General features: G+C 40.2%; 2 protein-coding genes across 4 annotated transcripts in view; one reads left to right on the forward strand and one right to left on the reverse strand.

Moving 5' to 3' along the window:
* Positions 1–513: 513 nt before the first annotated feature.
* The window catches only part of LIMS2 (LIM zinc finger domain containing 2), a 34674-nt gene continuing 7674 nt past the window's right edge, over positions 514–27513 (reverse strand). For 2 of the 3 annotated variants that reach the window (XM_054207448.1, XM_054207446.1), the window contains exons 2-10: positions 19277–19436; positions 18383–18449; positions 17952–18072; positions 8603–8752; positions 7590–7740; positions 6376–6468; positions 5440–5488; positions 5178–5253; positions 514–4359 (exon numbers count right to left, since the gene is read on the reverse strand). In XM_054207448.1, coding sequence (XP_054063423.1) covers positions 4212–4359; positions 5178–5253; positions 5440–5488; positions 6376–6468; positions 7590–7740; positions 8603–8752; positions 17952–18072; positions 18383–18449; positions 19277–19432 — 1011 coding nt within the window. In that variant the 5' untranslated portion in view covers positions 19433–19436 and the 3' untranslated portion in view covers positions 514–4211. Of the gene's footprint in view, positions 4360–5177; positions 5254–5439; positions 5489–6375; positions 6469–7589; positions 7741–8602; positions 8753–17951; positions 18073–18382; positions 18450–19276; positions 19437–27454; positions 27476–27513 lie in introns of those variants that run through there. The other variant, XM_054207445.1, reaches the window with a different exon arrangement.
* On the forward strand, positions 10595–17461 carry GPR17 (G protein-coupled receptor 17). Its single transcript, XM_054207449.1, has 2 exons — positions 10595–10841; positions 14742–17461. Exon 2 carries the CDS (start codon positions 14779–14781, stop codon positions 15811–15813), a length of 1035 nt encoding a protein of 344 aa, XP_054063424.1. The 5' UTR covers positions 10595–10841; positions 14742–14778; the 3' UTR covers positions 15814–17461.

The raw sequence follows: 27513 nt of genomic DNA on the forward strand, positions 1-27513 counted from the left end.
AAAATCAACCACAATGTCTTTTTTAACAAGAAAATGGAATATTCACTCTAGATCCATGTAACCTAAACCTACCAAACATCCACTACAGCCTGCAAATGATCATAACATCATATGCATCATATACACAACACAATTTGTATAGCACAGCCTCGTAAAGGATGATACCCCCCTATCTGCACACCCTCATCAACCAACACATCACCATAGAAGCAGCACAGGTCCAAAACGTGAATTCACCACGACAGTGCACCAGATTTGGGCAATCCCCAGAGTTCCTCAGAGTGCATAATGCTCTCTGTCTCAGCATTGCAAATGTAATTTTTTTTTTTCTTTTACTGTACAATATACAACTTTTTTACATTTGTTTTTTTGTGTGAAGATTTAAAATGTATTACAGTTAACTTTATTACAGGAGCATAAAAAGGTACAGCATTACAACATTTCAATCCACAATCACATGTTTTGGTTAGATAGCGGAAGCAATGTGTGATAAAATGAGAACTCCACACGGTACAGAATCCACACTGCTCATCAAGGCCTGAACCAAGACAAGTAGCTGCTATTTATTTTGCTCAGTCTATATCATCCTCAGCACTTAATAGTGCTTTACAGACTAGTACAAATGCATTTATTACATGTTTGCCCGCGATCTATTCCTTCACTTTTTAAAAAAGTGTCAGTCACATCATCTAATACAAAACATGCGACATCTAGAAACTCTCTGTACAGAAGGTTGAACAATATTTGCCTACATTGCACAGACTCCTGTAAAAACAAAGACCAGGATGCAAACCCTAGAGAGCAGATTAGGTTGCCATAAAGAAAGATTGCCAGTGATTAACATACCCTTTGAATACAAACAAGCTTCACATACTGTGGTTTCTAAAAGCAAAACCATTTTCAAGTGTACTCAGTGAATATTAGTGATTTTAATTCAGTAAGTATATAAATATGAATGTAAACTAGAAATGTATATAATGAAACAACAGCTTTTAGTAAGTGTAGACTTCTGAGCCAAGTTCAACCTTGATATAAATCTATACTCTCCAGTGGTGTGATACCTAGGATGAATTTGGCCAGCGTGTCTGCCTACAGCAATGGAAAAAAGCATGCAGCTTATTCCTGCCTGAGACCTTGACTTTATTTAAAAAAAATACCAACAAACCACCAACCTGTCAACCTATCAACACGCTAAGGAGAATTCATAAGTCTGCATTATATTCTACTTAGTTTTTTACCAAGTGGACTCAAAAAAGTAGAGAAAGATGCATTTATTTAAACTATTCATAGTTCTTTCTCCTACTCCTTCAATTCCACTGTCCCATAAAAAGTTATGTCAGTAATATTCACTATTGTAACTCTGCACACTGCAGGCTGTGGGCAGCAGGAGTATAAGAAAAATAATTGTGAAAAAATAATAATTTAAGACATACTAAGAGAACATCACCTTCTGCTGTTACAGAGATCAGGCATTATGATGATTTTTTTCCCCGCTCATTTTGGGAAATGCTCTAAGGACAGAATCCAAATCCTAGAGAACTGAACAGCTTATCAAAGAGAATGGTATCAACTGTCCTTTGAACACTGAAGCCTACTAGGTCTACTGAATTTCTAGCACGAGACAAAGTGAGAGCCCCTGCTACACCTCTATTTGCAGTACAAAAGTAATTCCGTTCACCTCTACATACATGCATTTTCCATTGCTGAACTTGAGAGCGGCCACAGAAAGAATATTATCTATTGCCTGCTAGTTACATAGTCTTTCCATATTTACCAGTAGCTATGTGGCTGTGTGTTCCTCTACAATCTTCCCAGGAGGCTGCAGATACGCAGCTGCTCAGATTTAGCATTAGACATGGCCCGTGGCTGAGATTATAGGAACAGACCTGAATGCTTCATGCTGGGAAGAATGCATAACTTATTGATTTGCACCTAGATCAGTAGTTCTTGTGGTTTATGCTGTGACAAAAATGCCAAAGACCAGCTTACAAGACCGGTCTTTCCAGTGGCCGCATACTACTGTACCAAAAAGACATGGTGCTCTTTGTGCCCTTAACCAAAAGGCCATTTAAAGGCTGGTGAAAGAACAGTGACTAGCCACATGTTCTCCTAAAGCAGTGACAAAAGAAGCTACTATTACTGTCATCTACAATGCATATTGGTCAGAAGAGGATGGAAGAGTTCTACTGCTAAAATTAAGGCCTATCCCCTCATCAGTGTTATAGTGGATGCAGTATACCCCAGCTAAAAGTTTATGGTAATTTATGGCAACAAAAAGCAAAGCAGCTGACAGAAGCTGAATTAGCAAAGCCAGTATTTAAGAGACGGTCTTGCATATGGGATTCTTATCTGCACACAGTTACCTGGGATTTCCCACCACTGCTGTGGTCTCACTGGTGCAGTTTCATGGGTAGCAGCTGCAGCAGGTGTGTTAACAGCTATCACGGCTTTAGCTACTGTCTTGTTTAGAACTATTCAGAGCAGAGTGTGATGGCAGTGAGGACAATCTTAAGGCAGATGATTGCCCCAATCCAGTTGCTGCTCACACATACAAAAAGTGAAGAAGCTTTAACTTCTTGCTAGCTAATTCGCCTAGGGCTGCAGGGTGGTGCCTAGGCCCAACTGCTGTCTTCATTTGACCTACCAAACTAGCGACTTTTTTGGAAGACTTACATCATGCAAGGGACAGCAGCTTTCCAGTGCATTTTGTCCTGTCTACCTTGCAAAAGGGGCAGGCATAGTCTCCAGCTATTCATGGAAAGGGATTTTGATGCTGCTCATCTTAGTTCAGCACAAGAAACTATGGTGGACACCTCCAGAGGTCTCAGAAGCTCTGTGTGATTATACAACACAGGGGTGGACTCAGGAACAGCACTGCTGATGGCCCGCCCCTAAAGAGATATTAAGAATGTTCAAAACCAGTAAATTTCTCAGCACCTTGGGTTGTGATAGCAGAGGCAGTAGGACGAGTGAAACTTCACCAATGACAGGGAAAAGTAAAGAGCAGAACTATATGCTTAGGATATATAGATTCACGTCTGAGGTCCTCTTTTTATGTACACTCAGTCCTTAAGAAGAAAGGCAATGGGAAACTCTTACTTGGGTGAAAATTTTAAGAAAAATACTTCCTGTGTTTTTTCTGCATATTAGAAAGGCCTCCAAGGGCTTTCTGGAGCGTGACCAACAAGCGTATACTCATCTTTCAAATAAAGTGAGAAGGACGGGCGAACTGAAGCACTGAAGTTGGTACCATACTATCAATCTGATTTCATCATGCAAAAGAATAACCAAGGCTCCAGCCACATTGCCTCAATGAATGTCAGTTAGGTCTGTGGATAGGACGCGCTTTGTGTTGACCACTAGAAGCTCCAGTACCCATGTAGCAGCAGAGAACAAACTGAGAAAATTAAGAGTGTCAGTTTCAAACAAAATATTTTGTTTCCCATAGCCACCACCTCCTTAAGAAGGGCCTAACTATTCTGAAGAGGCCGACATGGCCTTGACAACTGAAATTTCCTTAGCACTGAACAGGGAAGTAGGAAAGCAAGCTTCTTCTGTCGTCTTAACGCTGGACCTAAGCCAGACAAGCATGCAGTGCAGATGCCATAACTATTTGTTCCTGAGCCTTCCCAGTAAACCTGCAAACCAGGACTGTACAGCATCCGTATTTGCTCGATAGGAATCTGGAGAAAGACCAGAACATTTTGCATGTAGCAAAGAGTGACAGCTTTCAGAATATTTGTCTACATATTAAAAAAAAAAAAAAAAGAAAACTGTCTTCACCCAGGGTGAGAAGAGAAATTTTTATACTTCAACTGAAAAAGAGAAAACCACACATTTCTCCCACCCCTACAATGAACCACTGTTTCCAAATTCCTTAGACCATAGAGGAACAGAGAGAGAACTACAGGTCAGATGAGGAAGGAAAGACTGTGTACAATTCCACAAAGGCAGAATAAGTCGTTATTAGCAAATTAATAACCAGCCTGTAAACTGCTCAAGTAGAAATCATATTCCTCTTTCTGCCACTGTTAATACAAAACTGCTTGAGAAAAGGGATAGTCGAGATGCAAGCTACATTACCAGAAGCAGGGGAAGGTACTACTTATCTTTGGTTTCACTTGTCCTTAGTAATTGCCTCTGTAATCAACAGCTGCTGTGAGCAGCAGCTTATGACTGTAAGAGTACAGGCAGTAGACTGACAGACCTGTTTAAGCAGAGTTTAAATCCAGAGCTTTGGGATGTGCCTTCTTGGATGCCAGCTCTGATAACTTCTTCAGGCGTTTCTTCAGCTCCAGAGGGAATTTCTCATAGCACTTCTTGCATACAGGCTTCATGTCAAACTCCACAAACTTATTCCTTTAACGCAAAGAACAGCGGGCTATTAAAATGGTATTTGCAAACTACACATTTCACTAAATCACGACTCCATGCATCTATGTAAATACTGCTTTTTGTGTTCTACTGCACATATAAAACAACTCACTTCCTCATCTGGTCATGCAAGTACAGAAATTGGGTTCTTATCAGGGAACTAGGGTCTTCAGTATTGTTAGTTAAATAAGGAGCAAGATTTTCCTATATATTTGTATGTAACAGTCTAGAATACTAATGTTGTTATCGCAGAATGGAAGTGTCACTTCAAAGGTCCCCTTGTGATGAACTAGAGCTCCTTCATATACAAGGCCAGTGGGGCTAACCCAGCATAGTAGGATAAGGGTTTGAACCTGATAAAGGAACCACGTAAGATTGCTTTGTTTTCTGTCCCTCTTCTAGATATTTGAGGTAACTAGCAAAATATTTTCGTTCCAAACAATCTATGCAATTGCAAATACTGTCACTGAGGGGAGCATCCAGACTAAGGAGACATGGAGGCTGCAGGTATTTCAGGACAGGCAGTTACTCGAAGTTTGGAGCCTTCCCTCTGTACTGCTGAATGAGTTCTCCTCTTACCCAACCTTCTTACAGAATAGATTAATGAAGGAAAACAAATTAGAGGAGACACTGAGACCCATTTCCCTTTTAGTTCTGAAATCAGCGGAATTCTAAGCACCTGCTCCCACAGAGAAAAGGCTTCTTGCCCCTCAGAGAGGCACTGGCTCATGGGTCCCGGAAGCCGACAACCCTGCATTAGGGGCAAATGTCTCATATGGTCCAAAATATAAACACTGACTTACTTCAGTGTAAGCTTGATGTTGCAGGTGGAGCAGGAGAAGCAATTCACACACCAGGCCTTGTTAAGAGCTGATACCACTGCAAAAGCAAAAGCACAAAATAAGAAGAAACTGCCGGATTATTTGAATTTGGATTTGTATCCAAATTCAAATGAGGCCAGATGTGAAAAGAAACACTGGTGCCTTGCAACTGTGGGACTGCAACAGCTGCACTAACAAATGGAACAAGGACAGCAACCCAAAACAAGGAGAGAACAAATCTTACCATCTCCCTCTATCACGTGGCTGCAGTTGTAGCAGACATCTCCAAAGAGCTGCACGGCAAAAGAAATCAGAACAAGAACTCATGTTACCGACTGCTCCTGCTCCCCAAATTACACAGCTGGTGTGAACATTAAATCCTAACAATCAAAGAATTCCCAAGACATTGTAGTAGCCCCCAAATATACCAATTTAAATCTTCTGAATAACTTCTCATACACTTGCCAAAGAGTCTATGTTCCTTTGGATCTCACACCACTAAATACGACAAAACCTGTTTTGTTGGTGCCTCACACTTTACCACTGTTACGTGATCTTAAAGTCCTGTACATGCAGCAATTTGGAGAAAAGAGGACTGGTAGAGTACGATGCTTACTGTAGACAAATATCTCCTGATGCTTAACTATAAACACCAAAATAAAGCCTAAAGCTACTTTCAAAACAGTAACACTTATCTCTTATGAGAGAGACTAATTTATCTGACAGAAGAAAACACCGAACTCATAGCTGTTCAGTAAAGTCATACAGAAAAAAATAGGTTTTGGCTGGCTTTTGAAACATACTTTTCTTATGCTTTAAACAGCACAACATTTATCTTAGGCCCATGGAAGCAAGCAATTAACAAAGAAGTCCACACAAATAGTTTTGGAATAGAATTACAGGGATTTTAGTCACAACCCATGGTCAGTGTTGTTTTCTGTGAATGGCACAAAGAAAAATCAATATCCCCAAGACATTTCTATTCTGTTCTCAGCATCACTTTTCACATCTACCAAGAAAACTATTTTTTCTGTTAAATCTCACTGATTACTTAATATTGTGTCACCTCTACAAATTCAGATTATGCACAATCTGCATAGCTTTGCATATGTAAAATGCAAAAAAGCATTTGCTGGTCAGAGCAAGTACTTACAGTACAGATACAGATGGCAGAATTTACCTGGTTATAGTGAGTTTCACAATAAGCCAGTCCTTTTTTCTCATAGTGTCGGTGCCCCAAGAATGGTTTCTCACATTTGGCACAAACAAAATGCTGTAAAACAAAAAAAGACACTTGGTCGTAGGCAAAGTGACTTTTCCATCACCAGGGAAAAACATTTGCATGGATATCAACCATGGCTCAATATGAGACAATAACTGAATCACAGAATGGTTTAGGTTGGAAGGGACCTTAAAGGCCCTCCAGTGCCACCCCCTGCCCTGGGCAGGGACACCTCCCACCAGCCCAGGTTGCTCCAAGCCCCGTCCAACGTAGCCTTGAACCCCTCCAGGGATGGGGCAGCCACAGCTGCTCTGGGCAACCTGGGCCAGGGGCTCACCACCCTCACAGCAAAGAATTGCTTCCTCAGATCTCATCTAAATCTCCCCTCTTCCAGTGAAAAACTGTTACCCATTAAGGCTTTAATGAAACTCAGACAGGAAAATCTTTATGAAAGTAAAGGAGGAAATATTTAGTCTACTATAGCAGTTAATTGTATTAAATATAGGTAGAAGACGTGCTGAAAGGGAGATCATCTTGTGTCTATACTGACAGACTTCGGACTATTACCTTACTTGTTTCAGAGAAGAGAAACAGGAACATAAAACATGGTTGGTATGAATGCATTTCAAATGAGCAGCATAATCTCTCTCAGTTCAAGCCCTAGGAGGCCTAACCCACTAAAAACATAAATCACTAAAAAACTTCAGAGCAAGCTGTGATGACTCAGCTGAGAGTTATAGAAACAATGAGCTGAAAAGGCTTGAAAGCAAGAATTGCATTGGCTCTGCCTACATTACAAATTCTAACGCTGTTATGAACCTGCCAACTGGGGTTGGGCAGGATACATCTAAGTACATCATGGTGAACATGTAATTTATTAGTAAGTAAATGCTGTTCAGTGAACCATATTCTGCAAGAATCTTTACAATGCAAACCAGGCATTTTAAAATTAAGGTTACTACTGTTGTGAAAGCACAGCTTTCTTAGGCAACCCTCACGACCCTGCTGTATTCATTCACTCACAGAAGGTGAAGACAATCTGAAACATGAGCAATTGGTTTTTGTCTGAATTCATATATTACAGATCATGTAAATGTCTACCGCTTCCAACTAGCACTAGTCCTCTTCCAAACTGTCTCCTGAAGGAAGTTTCAGATTCAGAGAGGCCTCACCTCAACATGCCACTGCTTTCCCAGAGCATTGACCACTCGTCCTTCAATGGGCCTGCGGCAGGCTCCACAGATGGGGATTCCCATCTTGTCATGGCAGGGCAGGCAATACAGTTCTCCCTTCAGTTCCCGGGCCTCAGCAGTCAGCTCCTTCCTGAAAACACAAACATGTGCCTGAAGTAAGAACATTGAGTGCATCTCTTTAATGCCCGAGATGAAGTTTTGGAAGTCAACGTACTTTGTCAACATTCATGCCGCAAATACAGAGTCATTAAATTAAGCTAGTGAAATACAGTTATTGTCAGATATATTGACGAAATATATGAATGATGAAGTAAAGTTATTGTCATCCTTCTAAAATTGCTTTCTCAGTTTGCCAGACAAGAAAACATACGTGGAATATTATGTCCTTGTCTAGATACTCTGGCAGAAATATGATGGAAAAATGCAGTGTCATGCAAAGACTCAAGCTATCGTTGAACAGGATAGCTCAGGCACAAGGACCGTGCTAGCAGTGCTCAGCACTGTTACCCATTCTAGGGCAGTACCATGCTCCAATTATACTGCCTTCATGCTAACTCTGGTCAGACAGGTATCAGCGGTATCAGACAGGCACAGAGGGACTGTGCTAGAAGACTGACACAGCTCACAAACTCATCTTTTTTCCTGCCCAGGAATGCAAAGTGAAACTATTTCGAATAGCCCAGCAACAGCTATCTTTGGACAACACTATTATTGTAATCTGCACACAGCCTTTCAGGTAAATTCATACTAAGGAACTATTTTTATTTTCAGTATAAAATAGTGTCACTCAGTTTTAGGATAAAACTGAAGTCATTCAAGTTTAGGCAAAATAAAACTAAAGTTTCCAAATTTCTTTCGATTTGTCCTCACACAATTTTTATTTCCTCAACAACATGAAGGCAGCAAAGTTTAAACCTTGGAAAGGACTCCGCTGCTGACTGTACTGTTTGTCTCTTTCTTTTTTTGTCCGAGTTTAGAACATCAGAACGTACCCACAGTGGGTGCAGTTGAAGTGATCCGGATGATAGGAATCATTCCTAAACATCAGAGGCTGCTCATCAATTATCAGGTGGCACTTCTGACAGATGTACTTGCCCAGTCCCTTAGCTTTTTCACGGTTATGGCATGGCCTGCACAGATGCCTAGTTGAACAAAGTAAAGAAGAGAAAACACTAAGAAATTCTTTCTCCTAAAACAACACACAGTGCATGCTGTAGGATGTAGTTTATGTAACAGAAGACTTGTCTTCTGAGGTCAGACTAAACATAATTATTTTAGTATCCTATCTTTCACACCAGTTGCACAGAAAAGAACATGCGGATAGAACAGTCACAGAGTGACTAAGGCAGTATTCCCTTAGAATACTCCTCCAACATACACTGATTTATATCCCATCAGGGATATCACCCTGTCATTCTTCTAGGTATCCTTTCCAGTTCTTCTAGATCCTTTTGGAGAGGTGGGCAAGGAAAGGTGGCAACACTCTCTCTCTATTACTAACTATGGGATCCAGCCATAACAGAGGCATTACAGCACTGGGAGGGAGTTGAGGAGAGAGAATAAAAAATATTAAATCAAAGCACATTGCTCGAATGCCTTTACCATGGCTGGATTCCTTAGCCTTCAATAGCTAGGACAAACAAGAGACCATTGAACACTAGCTCTTCTGCCTACAAATTCCTTTTAGTCCTAAGTTAAAGAAATTAAAGAACCATGCAACTTTATGTGATAAATGCAACTGTGTTCCTATCACATATTCTAGAACATATTGCAAGTACAGTCCTGAAAAGGTAGGTAAGCAAAATTTCTGGTAGACAAGCCTGGGTAAACACATAAAAAACTTCTCTAAAGGCTGATGGAATCCGCCAGTTTTATCCCAATATTTAAGAGCTCTGAGGAGAAGCTGTTCTGTTCACTTGCCTATTACCTAACCCTCTAGCTGCAACGCTGCAGGCTGGGAAGAATTTGTGATAAAACGAAAATGACAGAGGAATTACTTGTGTGGGTTTCTCTGTCACAAAACAGACAAGCCTGCTTAATTCCTTTCACTATATCACTATGTGAAACACTTGCTGAGATTTACAGGTCATTCTCAAAAGACACCAGACAAAAGGAAAAGTTCAAACAGAAAGGGCAGATTTATGGCTGAAGCAGTGGGTTCTTTGCAGGGCCCCTTCCAAAATTCTGCTGTGATGAATCACTAACCCTTAGATCTGTAAAATGGGAATAAGAATACAACACAGATGTTGTTGTGAGACCTCAAACATTTATGACCCTCAGCTGGCAGGCGCCTGTCTAAGTGCTAAGTATCATTATTATTCTCTCCAAATCTGAGTCTTCCTGTCAGCAAGTGTCTCTCTCCAGGGCTGGAACTACTGCCTGCCCAGACGGAGTCCAGAAAAAGCAGACAGCACCCCATTATAAGGAAACATGCAGCTGTGCTCATCTCAGTATAAAGGCATCAATTTTATTCGGCACTGTCAAATGCAGAGTAATTATACGGGGCAGGACATAGGGACCCTGAAGCAAGTGTCCTGAAAGAGACCCCTCTCATTCAGCTGAATAAGATGCCTTCAGCCATTTCCACTGATAAACCATTATCAGCCCCTCCCCACTCACAAACCCTCTCTGCCATCCCATGGACCCTCCTCTATGCAAGCAAAGGGAAGTGTTGGACAGGCTAAGCTGTTACCATAGCAGCCGCCCCTCTCCCCCTCCCCACTCCCACCATTATGGAATTATCCCATTCTGAAATGTCCTGTTGTGTCTATTAATACCAGACTTCCACCAAACAATGCTTCTCTCCACCCTCCTAAAATAATCAGGGGACTCCAAGAAGTCTGTGTTCATGGATGAGAGTTCAGTAGCAGCCTTTAGTAAGCACCACGAACACTGGAATAGTCATACAGTATATTCATATCTATAACAACAGCAGCAACGTCAGTGCCAAGAGCTCAGCTGGGACGAAGCCTGCTCTTCAGAGCTGGGGTGTCCTCCCCCTGCTCTGTTGTGTGACTGAGCTGATAATGCGCTATCAGAGCTGGAAGGACACTATATAGAGGGGTTCCCCTCGCCACCCTCAGCAACTCTGCAACCGTGCGTTCTTTTTGAATCATCTTCCTGTTTTCACCGTTGCTGCCTTTATTTGGTTTTGCTGTCATCAGAAGGAGTTCCTTGAGATTTCCCCAAAAAGGACCCTATACTCCAGCCACAGGACCGCACTGTAAAGAGGTAAGAGACAAACTTCTGTTAGCAGAATAACAAAGGAGCTTTTCTAATGGCATTAGTTTTAGCTGGTGTCAGTGAGGTGCAAAGGCACGCACACAGAGGCAGATGAATATAATGGAAATGTTTGAAACTAAGAACAGGCAGCATTTCTTGAACTTGCAAGAATAATTTCCTCACTCTTCTTTACATCACTCCTCCAAAACATAAAAGTTTTCAAGCTGCTGTACTTAATGTACCTCCGTTTGTGCCAGGAAATCTGTCAATTGTGCGGTATGTCCAGTACACACTGTCACTGCTTTGATGCTCATAAGAAACAAGTATTTCAGCTGAAGGGTGGGAGGCTCAGCAGGGAGTGATTTTCAGGAGAATAATTTCAGTCAGAAGGGGAGTATTTCTAATGAAGAGTACTTTCAGTGAAAGACAGGAGACGCTCCCATTTGACAAGACACTACGACCATAATCATAAAAACCCACAAGCCCCAAAGCAGAAACTGCTCTAGCTGAGAGCAAGACCAGGAATTTCTGGCATCCACTACAAACCCTAACATATATTTCAAATATATCTGCAGTAAGCATTATAACAAAAGCACCAAACTAGCCAGGTAACTAACTTACAATGAGCTAAGTATTTCATATGCTTATTAATTGTTTCATTAATGATAAACAGAGCATCTGCTGAAAGAGTAATCAGGTTGTGCCTATACTGACAGCCTTGTGGATTGGTATCTTGCTTGTTTCTGAGCAGAAGAGAAACAGGGCAGAAAATACGGTCAGTATGCATACATTTTAAATGAGCAGTGACATCCCCATTACAACTCAGCCCTGGGAGGCCTGGGATAATAGCTCAATCCAGAATAGTGCTCTGTTTAGCAATATGTAAATCACTAAATATTCACACAACATCAGGAGTGCAATCCACGTAGAAACTATTGGACAATGAGCCAGAGTCCTAAAGGAGTTTTCTGTATGTGGAGTCAAAGCCTCTTGCACCTTATTGCTTAGCACAAACTACACATTCTAGGTCACTTGGAAGGTTTCTAGTTTGCTCTTAGCATTCATATAGACTAGTACAACAAGCTTTCTAGGACTTTGAGTGCTTTTTTGTAAGCAAAACAAACCAAACAGAAAAAAATAAAAATGAAATACATTTGTTTAAAATTGATACGATAAAACCAGGCAAAATAGAAGTGGAACTGAAAATAACAGCAAAGGGCTTTCCACACTGTCTACAGAACACACTGTCAAAGAACTATTACTTTTGTAAAGTTGAAGCATTTTGTTGAAAACGTATCAGTTCTAAAAATAAGCTCAACGATTCATTCTAGTGACATGTCAGCTTTTTTGCTAACCTACTCAATTGCTACACCAAAATTTTCACGTCAACACATAGAATTGTAAAAAAAATAAAAAACTTGATGCAAATTCCCTTCTAATTTAAAACCTAAGCAAAGAGACTCACTTCCCTTTTCTACGATTTCTTACCAGGCAATGAAAAATCCCTCCCTTCGTTTTGCTTTAAAAAGTAAATTGGGTAACAGCAGCTCTCCTATGAAGGCACTCATCTGAAAAGACTGAATCTATTTCAATTTTATCATTAGTTCTAAACCTTTCCCTTTCTGACACTGACATACTGGGCTTCTAGATAGCTCTGACATTCTCCTTTCTACTCCACCCCACAGTATTCTGCAGTGAAAGCAGGTCCAGGTAGAAATCAATGGCACACTCAACGCTGCAACGCTGCACGCTGCAACAAAACTCTCAACTTTTAAGTCTTGGCTATTCCAAGTCTGGCACTGACACTCAGCTGAATCTGAATCCCAAAGATCCTCCTTAGGAAATCAGCTCAAACAGAATCAGTTCAATGTATCATGCTGCTAAACCCCTAGTATTTAGCTTGTAAACAGTGAAAAAGTCTACTTACTGCCTCACTTCCTGAACTGTTTTAAATCATTAAAACAAGAGACATCCCTGTCTGTTCCATTGGACAACCCTTGCTTCTGCCTTTTCAGCTGGTCCAAGCCAGCATTTACTGCTTTCTCAGTGGTGTCGCAGTCATGTAGAGAATAACGCTTAGCCAACAGACCACCCGACCACTGACATATGTGTTTATGAAGATCACCTGATTACCCTCTTCACAGATGGAAAAGCATATTTAAACAGCGTGTCTGACACAAAAAAGACTGCAGAGCCAGAACATCAGGTGATAGGTACCATTGTACATTAACAGCCAGTAAAAAGGCATGGTCTCATCATATTTCTCCTTGGGTACGCAACAGAGAAAATACATATTTAAACTGAACTTAAACTAATCTTGTGTTCAAAAATACTCGCAGGTTTTACTCTGCAAGGGACAAATAAACACTAGAAACAAAAACTGCAGGCTCCTCTGCAAACTCAGGCAATTCACATGGAAAACTGCATCAGCGATTCTTCCTTTTGTACATGAAAGCAAGATTTCACGTATATTTTTATAGATAAAATGTCCCTTGGAAAAAAAGGCAGTATAGTCTTCCTTGCACATGCACTTGTACTAATTCCAAGGTAACAAATTATTGCCATCTCCAGGACTACAGAGAAGCATGCAGCTGGCAGTAAGCAGTGAGTGGACATACACTCAAACCTAGTCTTTTTTGTGCCATAAACATGCAGGGTACCTAGGCAATGCATGGAGTAAGAAGGCCCCTCTGTGGCCGTACAAAGAAATTTCAGTTTCTGAATTTCATTGTCTCCCTTCTGCTGACTTTTGTGTCTTCAACTGTGAAATAAACAGAATTGGTCCAGCATATTAATCTCTAGCTATTGTAGCTTTCTGTCCACCTGAAAGTGACAGCAGCCAAACAAAAGATGGTAATTACCTTGTAATTTTGCTTACATTTTCCAATATATTGGTGTGTTTTTAATCCCATTTCAGCTTCTTGATTAGCCACCAATATTTTTAGACATCTGAATAATCAGTTCTGTTGGGAAGCTGGATGCATTGCGTAACGCCTTGGATAAACTGCCTAGGGAGGTACGATTTCAGCATATAGCATAGCTTCTGCTCAAGATTAAAAATTTTGTCTAACAATGTCAGCAACCATCTTAAAATTTTAATCTCAGAAGAGGAAAATGGATGTATTTAAAGATGAATTTAATATTATTGAGGAAGAGAGTGAGTTATACTGGGAGAACAAGAAAGCTGCAGGGAAGGATGACACTTTGACAAGTAACCGACAGCATAGGCATTACTAATAATCTTTTCTGAGTCAATTCAGTGCTTTTTGCTGTTCAAACGAGACGCTGCTACCCATCTGAAGAGTTGCCTCCTATATTGAAACTTGCCTTAAATACAGGACTTCAGACTAAAATAATTCTCAAAGATTTTCAGGAACTCTGTGGTTTTTTTAATAACTGCAATACCTGACCTGTCATCCACCTCTTCTAGGAACATGACAGATATTCTAAGGCAGGTCACCTTACAACAGATACCTGTGCTCATAAAAGCTGGCTCATTGGGAGCTCTTCAGTCCTCAGTCAGGCTTCCAAAATAAACATAGCAAATACTTTCTAGATAGATGTACAGAACCCGCTTTCACTCTTCCATTAACCAGAGACACAGGTATTTCACTGCTCTGTTATTCAACTGATCTCGGCACAGGTTGGAGACAAGCCCATAATCAGCTAGCTGGCTCTTCATAGTGGTTCCTTCAACATGATTTAATGGTCTGGAACGCCCAGGCAAGGAGGTGGTATTCAGAATTTTAATATAAGGGATTGAACTCAGACTGACATGTCGTATCAAATATCAGTATTAGCAAACAGGAAATATCACTGATTTCCATGTGTGGTTTTTTGTGTGGTGGTTGTTTTTTTTTTTTCCACAAAACCAGGCTCTTTTGTAATATACTGTCTCAATTCTTTCAGGTTTTTGCATGTTTTTTACGCAAAACTGTGGTGAAAAATGAATGGCCCAGCAGATCCATCAAGCCTACTCTTGAATTGCTCAAATCAATCAAAGTTCTCTTTGGAAACGTCAGAGCAATGTGGCAAAGAGACACACCTCGAGAACATCCTTTTTGCCACTTTCTACTTCCTGGACTTCATCCTGGCTTTTGTTGGCAATGCCCTGGCTCTTTGGCTCTTCGTCCGGGACCAAAAGTCCGGCACACCTGCCAATGTTTTCCTGATGCATCTTGCTGTGGCTGACCTGTCCTTCGTGCTGGTACTTCCCACCCGGCTGGTGTACCATTTTTCTGGTAATCACTGGCCATTTGGTGAGATCCCATGCAGACTCACTGGCTTCCTTTTTTACCTCAACATGTATGCCAGTATCTACTTCCTCACGTGCATCAGCGTTGACCGTTTCCTAGCCATTGTGCACCCTGTGAAGTCCATCAAGCTCCGCAGGTCCCTTTATGCCCATTTGGCATGTGCCTTTCTATGGGTTATAGTTGGGGTTGCAATGGCACCTCTGCTGCTCAGTGTGCAGACTGTCAAGATGAAAAACACAACCGTCTGCCTGCAGCTCTACAGAGAAAAGGCATCACGTCATGCCCTTGTGTCCTTAGCAGTGGCATTCACCTTCCCATTTGTTACTATAATGACTTGCTACTTATTAATCATCCAGAGCCTGAAGGGTGGAAACAGAGTTGAGAAACACCTGAAGGAAAAAGCTATCAAAATGATCATCATGGTCCTGATGATCTTTTTGATTTGCTTTGTACCTTACCATGTCAATCGCTACATTTATATTCTCCATTACAACGGGACCAAAACTTCCTGTGAAACGCAGCGTCTTCTAGCCCTCAGTAACCGCATCACTTCCTGCCTCACAAGTCTAAATGGTGCCTTTGACCCAGTCATGTATTTCTTCATAGCTGAGAAATTCCATGAGGCTTTGTGCAATCTGTTTTGTGTTAAGACAACTGTAATGTTGCCTCAAACATATGAGGGTAAGACAAACGAAAGTTCACTAAGCGCTAAATCTGAACTGTGAACATGACTCTTGTCACTGCTCTGACTTCAGAACACTCTATTCCACCAAAACCAGCTGGGAGCGCAAATATGCAGCGAGACAGTCCACCCAGAGTCCAACTCACCCAGAGGAGGGAAGTTCTGTTGGTTTTATGGGACTGCAATCAGCAAGAACCCCTCTGAAAACAGAGATCACATGTTCTTGTCCGACTGGAACTGCAAACAGAAGTACAGTTCCACTGATTTCCAAGATGTGAAACTGAGGGCTGAACACTTAGGAATAAGGAAGGGAGCAAAGAGGCTATTAAACAGACTTTTTTTCTTTAAAAAAAAAAAAAAAACCAACAACAAAACTTAATTCCCAAAGCACTCAGCAACGACTCCTCCTCTGCACAATGCATATAGCCTACTTTAAAATTTTATATTGTGCCAGCAGTAGAGGTCCACTCCTGCGACAGACCCGCCTGATGAAGAGACAGCACACATGAAGAGACATTACACGTCACGTTGAAGACTCTGAATTCAAAGTGTTTACACATCGTAGACAGAAAATTGGTACTAAATGGTAACAAGAAAAAAAGACCAAAATACTGCAATGCACCCAACCTGGACTGGAATTAAGACAGGACTTACAACTTTTTTACTTACTCCCAGTATTCAGAGGTGGAGATGAGCACTAGGCTTCACACTATCTTTTCTATCTGCCATTGTCTCAAAGCTGCAGACAAGAGGCTGGCCAACATTTACTACACTGCCTCTTTTATGTAGTTCCCTGCAAAACATCAGATATCCCAATAACCCTCAAACTAAAGAAGGGAAAAGGCCTGTTTAGGAGTACAGCATTCATCTTTACCACATACTGAATCATAAAAATATGAACCCAAATGGCAAAAATGAAGAAAAGTAAACATATGAAGAAGTGAAGTCCACTTTGTCCAGAAGAGATTCCTATCTTTGAGGTGTTTTACAATCGTTTTTTGTGACTCATCTAGAAAGACTGTTCCTTCACTACAGATAAAGCAGGGATTACCTTAACTATCCTCACCGATACAAATTGCATCCAGTGGAATATGTCTGGAAATGACAGGCAGACTAGGGAAGACCGGGTACAATGAGAGGTGGGAAAAAGAGTTTCCAATACTATTTACTAGAAGACCGCTTCTATGCTACGGAGATAAATATTATAGGAAATCACGTGACAGGTGAATTATATTTTTTATGTACAGATACACACATATCTCTTTTCTGTGCTTTCAGGAACGAGCTCCTTACCATTTTAGATTTGGCCCACAAATTATGAAATCAAACATACTTTATCTTGCTTGAACTGCTTCAGTCCTGGCTGCTATCCCAAAACACCCCAGGTACTATTGCAACAGCCCTTTCTAACAACCTTAGGTGTCAGAAGAAAATCAACTATGCCCAGCTCCAAAAACTAAGGCACAGAAGTTGCATGCAGAATGGAAGAGGGAGTTGAGAGGACTCCCTGCTGGACAGGGTACAAGTATATAACCTTTCCTTCCCTTCTTCAACATTTAGTTAGTTACAATATAAACTCTAGGAAACTACTAGGCTTTGCTCAAAACAATATGAAAGCCTGAAATTAACTATGAATTGTACAACACTGCTAACTGCTGGATTGTTCTATTTTCTTATCATGGTATGCTTTTGTACAAGTTCCCTTTTATGTTTTTATTTCTTACTTCCTAATTAAATGCATTAATCAACCTTTAGGACTCATTTTTATATTTCTGTATATAAAATGATTTCCAAAGACCAGAGGAATCACATGCTGAATAAGCTTTGCTGTAATCCTTTTGTTGTTCTCTTGGCCCTTTGCTATATCTTGATTTCCTGCTCAGCAGCTTACTTGATAACACAATCCCGTTTTCTCACTTGCTATTCAGCCTTTTGCCCCAAATCCTTTTCTTTTCCAGAACGCATCCACTAGCTACTCATATTTGAGTTTCTGTTTTCTACAAGTTTCATTGGATGAACACTGTTCTTCATTCCATTTCCCATCTCCTAACAGGCTATTCATTAAAGCTTCTTCTGTACCTTTTCAACCTTTACCTGCACAAATAACTGACCACTCTTACCATCTCACTACTGTATCAATAACAAACTGATAAAACTTTCAGAGCTCCTGCTCTGTCTTACCTGCCAGCATTCTTCACAAAACCCAGGTCAGCAAGTGCCACATCACAGAGCTCACAGCGGAAACATTCTGGGTGCCAGTTGTTGTTCATTGCCTTGATAACACGCCCAATAATGAACTCACCTGCAAAAGGAATGCAAAACCTTAAGATGCATGCAGAAAACAGTCTTATTAAAAGTCTACTACCTTTCATAATCCTTCCACTTTAATTCCATAAGAATTATTACAGTCTAAATTGAAAAAACCACAATTACTCCCAAAACCAGGATACCCCAAATCACTGCCGGTATCATGCTTTGTCTCCCTCCAGAGCTCCGTCTCCTTAATATGATCTCAACAATCCCAGCCCAGGGCTGGCTGTCACTGCAATGGTGGGAGGTTTGCACAGCCCTGGAGCTGTTACCCCACAGTGTTGCTGTGCCCCATGTCTTACCACATTCCCCGCAGCAAGGAGCAAACAGCATCTGGAAGTCATGCTCACAGTACTTCCGACCTTCAAACTGCAAACAAAAGGAGAGAGAAGCCCTCATAAATAACTGAACTACTTTTACATTGTGATAGTTCAGCATGATTTTCCATTGAAATAACCTATTAGTCAAGGTCAGTCAAGTTTCCCAGTTCCAGCCGCCCCTCACATGTTTTTAAACCGCTAAGGATTTTTCTTAAAGAAAGGTAGGGCTTCAGCCTCATGGTGAATTTGCATAGCAAAAGGTTAAATTAATAGCAATACTGCTACAAGACAGTAAACGTCTTGAAGTGTCCAAAGCTCTTTTCCTATAGTTGGCTTTAATTTCATTTTTGCTTTAGTTTTTTTTTACTCATGTAATTCAGAACTACTCCTCCTACATAAGGTTAAAACTCAGAGCAAATCAAGAATGCAGCATGTTTAAAATAATGTGTTATTCAAAATATGTGCTTGCACATGTTCTGTAAAAATGTTTAAACCTCCATTTTAAATGGGTTCACCAATTTCAGTTGCCCAATTGGAAAAGTTTGGTAGAAAATGTCTAAAAATAAAGACAAAAATTCACTTCCATCTAATGAAACATTAAGACATGTTTTCTATTTTCTTTTTGAAATGCCTCTTACCCAAAGAGCAAGCACACAGTTTTTGTTGTTACTGATGTATAGGAAGGAGCATGTGAGGAGGAAAAAAAATGGAAATTAAGTCGGAAGCCCATCAAAAAAAACAGCAACAAAGATTTAGGGATAAGAAATTAAATATGCAAAAGAGATGGAAATTCATACTTCTGCCAGAATTTTCACCTAATTCCTTGCATTTCAATGGAGCTATTTCTCTTCTCTTACACACAGTATGAGACCTCACCTCATAAAAAAGTCCATCTGGGAACTGACGAAAACACTGAGCACAGACAAAGCAGTTTTCATGATAGAGCTCCCCATTGCTGTTCACAATCCTCTCTGCAGGGTCAAATCGCGTCTGGCAGCGTTCACATACTGCATTTGCGAGAGCATCAGACATATTACTGGAATAAAGACAAGAGTAAGAACATGAGCAATGTCACAGCCAATCACATGAGTATAATCGTACCATCCAAGTTTCCCCAACATCTATGAACACAATATTTCCACTGCTTTAAACTCCCTTTTACATGAAAAAAAAAAAAAAGACCAATGAGTCGGTTCAGCACTGATATCAGTTAGAAATAATGTTCTTGCAACTCACACGTGGCAGAATGAGCTCATGTAGCAGACTTACCTATTGCTCACTTTTGGCTTCTTTACCAATCTTTCACCCTATTATGTCATCCTGCTAATAGCTCATAGCAAATATGCACAATTGTAAATAAACCAGTAGTTCAGAGAGCAGCAAACACAATGATCCTGACTGCTTGGGATTTCTGGTCTCAGGATGCGCACCTATATCCCACTGCAGACTCCCCTTCACTGTAGCAATTAAGAAGGCATTTCCCCCTCTACCCAGCAGCTTATGTGCACAAGACTCATCGGAAAATAATTGCATACAATGCCTTTGTTTTCCTGACAATTTAGTTGAAACTGTCGAAGTGTTAAAAAGGTATGGGAAGAGAGAAGTCTCTCTGGCTGGCTTGGCAAATATATCAGCTTCATTTCCTCAGAAAGTGAGACTAAAAAACCCCCAAAGCCACACTCGTAAATCGTGTAAAGGACATTCCCTCTACATCCCCTAAAATGTGGAACGACCCTAACCTCTTTCACAAAATTTTCACGCTTGACATCATGGTAATCTAAGTTCCCTATATACTAACAGAATGCAATTTTAAAATCATGTATCTTATGTCCACACAGGGAGGGAAAAATTACCAGGAAAGACTCTAAGTTTCTTGTTGCAATGCGATCTTTCTTTTAACCACCAGACTATCCAATAATATAATAATTCAATATTGCTATACTTTTACATATAGAAAAACTATTTCATGCCTTCTGAGCACCTTCTGAATTCTATGATTGGAAAAAAAGATAGCAGTTTTATAGGTGGGAGCATAAAAAATTTCCAGCATGTTAAAAATCTCTGAAATATTTGTGTAGTAGTTTTCCTGAAGCACATAACACATGCATAAAATTAAAGGATGGCTTGGTTTAAAAGGGTTTTTTTTTTCTTTCTTTTTATATTCAAAGCTGCTTTGAACTGAATTTCCATAGTTAATGTTACTCTACAACCTGACATGGTACTTTCCACACCTCTTCACAGAGAACAGTAATTCAATAAGCATGTTCCAGTAGCAGAAAATTCTCTTTCCTCTGGTCAGAGACATGCCACCATTCGTATGCCAGGGCTTTGTGCTCTGAGTGCCACTAGAACAAGCAGGCAGCAGCACAGGCAGCAGCAACTCCTGAGGCAACAAAACCAGCCCTGTGCTTCGGCTGGTGCAGCTCAGCCATATGTATCGCATCTGCAGCCTATACAAATATTCTACACTGTGACCTGGAGTGACCGCTCAGTAAAAATACACTTTCTTTCTGCCGCTGCAATTCCAAGGGTGGCAAAGACCAAAGGAGCTGGTAATAATTTCACGAATGGAGTACTGATTTAGCATAAATTTGTTACAACTTGTTTCCTTATTGCAGTACGAAGGAGCTTTAAAAAACAGACATGGACCAGAATTATAGACAAGCAGGAAATCCTGTGATTTCATAAATTAGAGACCATAGGTTAAAGAAATATTTTTATCCTGACAGAGTACCAAAGGAATAGGTCAACACAAAAACATCAGTGTTTGCGGCAAAGCTGAGAGACCTAATCGGCTTACTTTTCAGTCGCCACTCTTTCTGTTACATCACAAATGTGCACCGGGACTTGAAAATATAATCTCCCCATCAAGTATTTTTTCCCATCTTGGAAAATGTGATGCCTGAATTCCCAGACCTGAGCTAGCCAACAGCCATGACTAAGAAAGCCCCATGTCAACAGCAGTGAAAAAGGTCCTCTGGGTTACAGAAGAAAACCAGGCAAAACAGCGTTCCAGTGAGTCTCATAGTTTCCTACACAACAGCAAACATTACACCCTACACACTAACAACAAAGCATGATCTAAGGTTGTATTGGTTGGGGTTTTTGCTTTGTCAACATTTTTTTAATTCTGATTTATTTTTTTTCTTTCTCCAAATGGACTTTAACAGCACTTCAGGGAAAGAACAGTACCCCTCACTGTCACTACCAACTACACACTGGCTGAACTCTGCATGAGGAGAGCTGCCACCTGGACAATGGCAGTCTGCAACAATTACAGCCTGCCATCTGCACAGACACGGTCCTGCATGAAACACAGAGCAAGTTCACCAGTGTGACAGTTCACACCAAACACTAATGACTATGCTTATCCTGGGAGAGATTCTGACACAAGTCCCATGGCTGTGCTGGCGAGAAAGATAACAAAGACGCAGGGACTCACTCATAGGAATAAGGCTTTCAGAAGCCTCCATTCTGAAACCAGCATTTGAGGACTGTCAAGGCAGAGTAATCCTACAGTAAACCTTAACTTCTAAACAATATAAAATCTACTGGGAAATTGAAATTCCTGGTGAAAGTCAAAGACGCTACTGTTCTGTATTCTCGCTGTCTTTCCTTAGCATGAAGTACAGCTTTGGATTTAATCTTTAATTCTAAAAAAAATTAATTTACCCCATTCATTTGCAAAAGCAAGAGAATATCAAGAGTCCCAAGAGTTTATTTACCGGTTCTGCTGATGCATGATGATGCAAAAGTTCCAACTCCTAGCTGAATACGATAAGCGGCGAGAAATCACTAATGATTTTGCAAAACAACACAGAACAAGAACTTCGAAGATTTGGAAATGGAAAACATTAAAGAATTTTCAAAACGTTTGAGCTAGAGGAACTTGGTTGAGGCTGACAAGATTTCCTTAAAGACATAAGACAGATGATTGTGATACAGTTTGAGCTGCCCAAGAAATGCCACGGTGCAAATGAGCTAATGATCGTGACTTTGTTGCTCATACATGAGAGAAACTATTAGTCCAGGAAAAATTAAAATAAAAGAACCTGTCCACAAAATAACACAGTTCTCTGCCTCAGTTATAACCCGGTTGAAATTTGTTGGGGAGAAGCATATAGGAGACAATTAAATCACACATCAGCTCCTGAACAACGCATCTCCTGTAACACAAACCAGCAGCTATGGCTCTTTGATAATCACAGCTCAAGTTTCACCTCTCTGCTCTCTTTTCATTCATGACCTTGCATCTGTTTTTCCTTAAGACGTTTTATTCTTTTACATTCAAGCTAAAATTTGCAGCTTCGGCATTGCCCTGAAAGTATGACTTTGCCTTTATTCAAAAGTTTTAGTTTCATGTATGTCATAGTTTCTTAATCTCCCTCAACTACACACCCTTGTGTGTGCTCTTTCTTGTGTAAAAGCATGCATTTATTCAACTAGCTCAAGGTTAAAATTAACAAAGGCTGGAAAGGGGAGGGAAGACAGGTCTAATTCAGAGCAGTTTTATGATTCGGTTTACTACACTGCTGCAAAAACACTTCTGCCAGCAGCATGGGGAGAGGAAGAGCAATACCAAACCCATCCTTTTGATGGTGGTGCCAAGAGTGACCACGAAAGTTTGATGTGCTGTGTCAATCTCAAAATATTCAGATGTGAATCTTTCCCACAAAGGACAGTCCCCAATACAGAGTGATTCTTGTATTCTGTTTGCTCACTGATTTTTTGCAATTCAGTAAAATACAGAATCTTCCTCTGTTTTAAGAATAAGTTGGTGACACAAAGACAGGAAAAGCTATTAAAACACGAGCAGCTCCCACATCCTGAAATTATCCTCTCCTGTGCAAATCCCAAAACTACCAGTGCTCAAACAATTCTTTTTCCAGTCTTTCACCATTATGCATTGTATCTTTAACAAATTATCTTTGTCAAAGTCTCTAATTTACAGAAATTAGTTATTTACCATTATAACTAGGTGTGGGTTTCTTGTGCTTGGACTTCTTGTATTTACTACAAAGTATCGGCATCGTTCTCAAACTGGAAAAAAAAAAATAATACCCCTTCTTTATAAGAAGTGAAAGTTAATTGGGAGACCCATTCTGTGCCACAGGTTCAGGTGTGACAGAAAGATTTGAAAGCTTTCACCTTTTTATATCACTAAAGTCAATATGGATCTTCCAAAAACAGTGGTTTCATATTTATTTGGGCTAGAAAATGTCGTATTTTTACATCATATTTTCATAGGTACTCAGGAAAATGGGCCTGTATTAACTACAGAGAAAGAAAAAAACAAAACAAAAAAAAAAAGAGTTGGACTGAAATACCAAGAAAGCTGGCTAAATTATTACAGCTTCTATACTGTTATCTCCTTTTATAAACATTTGTCCGCGGGGACGTAGCACTGCTGACAGATTCAGGAAAAACCAGCAAATCTAATCCTCGTACTGCTAAGAGAGCAGAACAGAGGGTCCAGCCTTCGCTTTAGCAGAATTCAGTATCTTAAAGATGGATGCAAGACAAAAGGAACCAGACAACTACACACAACCAGGAGAACAGATGAATGATCTCAGACTCTCAGGTCCAAGAAGGGCACTGCAGGCGCAAGCCCAGTCAGGAAAAAAAAAAAAAAAAAAAAATCAGTTTTCTTTAACTGGTCTCAAAAGCTTTTTGACAAAGACCAAAAAAAAAAATTTGCCAGGACAATACCAGACTTTATGATTCATTTCACAGATAATGACTAACAAAGAAAAAAGAAAGAGGAAGGGTATCAGTTCATGAACTTCTGCTGAAAAACAGCCCTCAACTACTCTTATTCTTCCAAAATCTCTTCACTGCAATTGACTTTTATCTGGACAACTTTGCCAAAAAGATTTAACTTCTTTAAGGTTATTATTAAACTTGTCATAAAATGTTGGAGGAAAAAAAATTCCCATTTGTTCAATGTATGATTTGTTGTGTATTGGATAAAACTACATGCATAGCTTAAGATTTTCAGCATTTGTCCTTCTGCTTGCATTGAATTTTCAGTTCATTCCCTATTTAAATATTTTTTCAGCTGGCTACATACGAAACAAATAGTGTTTCTCTCAGCGTATCTTCCTCGACCATGCATCCTCCAATCTCTCAATGAAATAAACACTTTTTGTTCTTATTTACTACACAGGGATAACCAAAATTAAGAAAAACATAGAAATGCAACTTATGGTCACAATATGGTAAAAAAATCTTTATGGATCCTCATCTCTCCTTGGCCTACCAGCAACAGCAATTTGCTATCAGTAGCAGCCAGGGCTTTAAAAAAAAAATAATTCCAGTCCTTCACACATTTCAGCTTTGAACAGAATACAATGTCCGTATGGTTGGCCTGCAGGGGAAGCCACAACCAGGCAGACCTTTGAGACCAGCAGCAGCAATCAAAGTCTGTTGGCATTCACACAGAAAGACATCCCGTGCCATGGATACTCAGTAGTCCCTCTCAAAGCAATGCAATACTTATTTCCAGTAAATCATGACCAATACTTAAAAAGACACGCATTTAGCAGTGTTCACTCAGCCCAGGGAAACATCAACAACATAAAGAAAAATACAAGTTTTAAACAGATTATACCTCTTACGCAGGAAAAACACCCTTTTGTTATCAAGCAGGTACCATTTCACCCACAATGTCTATTTGATAAATAACTTCTTATACACATTTAATCTTTCCCGTCTTCATTTCTATTATCTCAAAGGAGCTAAAATGTGACGTTTGTTTACCAGCATTGATAAAACAGATCATTCCCCAATATGTTCATCTATTATCATCAACTAGCAGCAACACTATTGGATTAGTCTCATTTGCCTGAAGAAAGCACACCAACTATAAGGGCCTATATATCAGGAGGGAGAAGCAAAAATTATCCATAGTTCAAAAACTGTGGATAAAAACCAAATAATTCAGGAGACAAAATTCCCAAACAGGTTATAATCTTCAGCACCGTCATCTGCTGAGTAAAATCAAAATATGTGGCTTTCTCCTTACTTTGCTTCAAGAACTACGATGTGAAAAATGTATTCAATCTACCTATCTAGACATTTCCCCCCAAGTCACTCTGCCAGCTGCAAAAATTATTTCTTCCAAACCCACCTGGCCTTATTAAAAATTCTGCTAGTATTTTTAGTTTTAATTTACTTGCAAGCCTTGCTCTGCACACATGTCACAGCAATACATACACAGCCTCCCTCCTTCAACACAGCGCAGTATCAGCCCCTGAGCATTCTCCTACCCAGCACCATATCCCTGTAGTCCTAGTTGCGCTCAGCTTCAGAGCGAGCTCCCTGCCCCACTCCACTCTTCCTAGACTGACTAATGTGCTCAAGCCCAATGCAGTCCATTTGGAGAACCATTACTATGGCACTGCTATGCCAGTGCTGTCCGCATCACCTCCTCCAGCAGCCTCATGCAGCACACTGAATAGCATAGGTTTAAAAAGGGACATCTTGCACAGATAAGCATTTTCCTAACGCCAAGCTCCAGCTCCTGAGATCTAGCTGACACAGAAGGCAAACAAGAATTAACCTTATTCTCCTGCAAAACCATACTAGTGTAGTGCTGAGTACTATAAACTTGCTGATCAGAAAAGGGCACTCTTTCTGCATAGCGGATTAAGTACATCTACTTAGGAGAGAGTTTTAAACTCCAATTTACAAAAAACAAAATAAAGGCTTGAAAAATCTCTGACATCTTTACAAACTCAGAAAAAAGTTATTAGAAATAATAATTGGAAATCATGGGGGAAAATATTGTGCCTTCACCTTCTTTCTGGAAGGCTCTTACAGGTTACAGTGAAACACAGTTAAATAGCTGAAAGCAAACTACATTTTGACAATGTGAGATGACTATGTCTGGGTACTTATCTCCTCATCCTTCCTATCTTCAGGTCGCACCCTGCTGTTTGCATTCCATTGCTGCTTTTTCAATGCTTATTTTCTTTTCTGTCACAGGTCCCTTACACACTTCTCACTCCTCCTGAACAGCATCCTCTCCACTCAATGGCATCACCATTTCTTTCACTACCATCTTACTCACTAAATTCTCAGACATTCACACCCACAACTTTGTGTAGGAAAAACTGAAAATTTACGAACTAACTAACAGCTATAGGCTAAAAGGAAAACAGAGAGAAAAGTAGGGTTCTAGTGAGGGATCCACAGTTCAAAATGAGAAGCCAAACCAATTGCTCAATTACAGGTAAGCATCAGGCTATCTCCTGCTAAGAAAAGATGGAAAGTCAAAACTTCTGATTGCTAAAGAAAAAAAAAAAACCACAATCTCCTCTCCTGCACACTCGCTGTTCTACCCAGTGACAAAGACTTCGGATCCCATATTGTTGCTGCAGCTCACAGTTCTCCCAAAATGCAAGAAACTAAGTTTTATTTAATTCCTGTTAATTTCTCTCCTGCCCACAATCAACTTCGATAAAAATTGAGAAGTAAAGTAAAATTTTAATCTGAAGCACAGGAAAAGTAATTACCAAATCAAGCAATAGAATTGTCTGGACATGTTCTAAATAATCTCAAGAGGCAGCTACACTCGTAGCTTCAGTTTCTGCTGGACTGGATTTACTTACAAAAACTAAAAACAACTATCTTGCCATTAACAGTAGAGGTGAAGAAATGGATTACTGAGCCCTAAAAATCAAGGAACAGTAGAATTTTATGAACATTTTGAAAAAATACTGCATTTCGTCATTTCTTTATTCCTACAGTGCCTAAATACTTCACCATTAATGACACTAGCATTAATGTTGGTTCTGAACAGTCTAGTACGGTGCTTCGAAATGGGAAAGGTTCTCCATTGTTGTCTTCCTGTTATTGTTAAAAACTGAAAGCTTTCCCATCAGGAAAGTCCTCTCCTTCATAATCTACTTGGAAATGAAAATAAACAGACTTCATCCCCTCTGGCTGTGTGCAGACAATTCCCGCTTTAAATAAAAAAGCCCCACCAGCAAAACCGAACATCCATCAAATCCTGGAAAATGCAATACCATTCCCTTCATCTCAGAGACGTACCCATGTATGCCAGCTGCTGTATCTGTCCTGTTGCTCAGGAGTGACCCTGTGACACTTAG

The sequence above is a fragment of the Rissa tridactyla genome, chromosome 6 (assembly GCF_028500815.1).
Source record: "Rissa tridactyla isolate bRisTri1 chromosome 6, bRisTri1.patW.cur.20221130, whole genome shotgun sequence".
NCBI classification, from domain to species: Eukaryota; Metazoa; Chordata; class Aves; order Charadriiformes; family Laridae; genus Rissa; species Rissa tridactyla.

Bases quoted from the DNA above. Each gene is read 5' to 3' on its own strand.
- GPR17 (XM_054207449.1), top strand. From the start codon at position 14,779: ATGAATGGCCCAGCAGATCCATCAAGCCTACTCTTGAATTGCTCAAAT.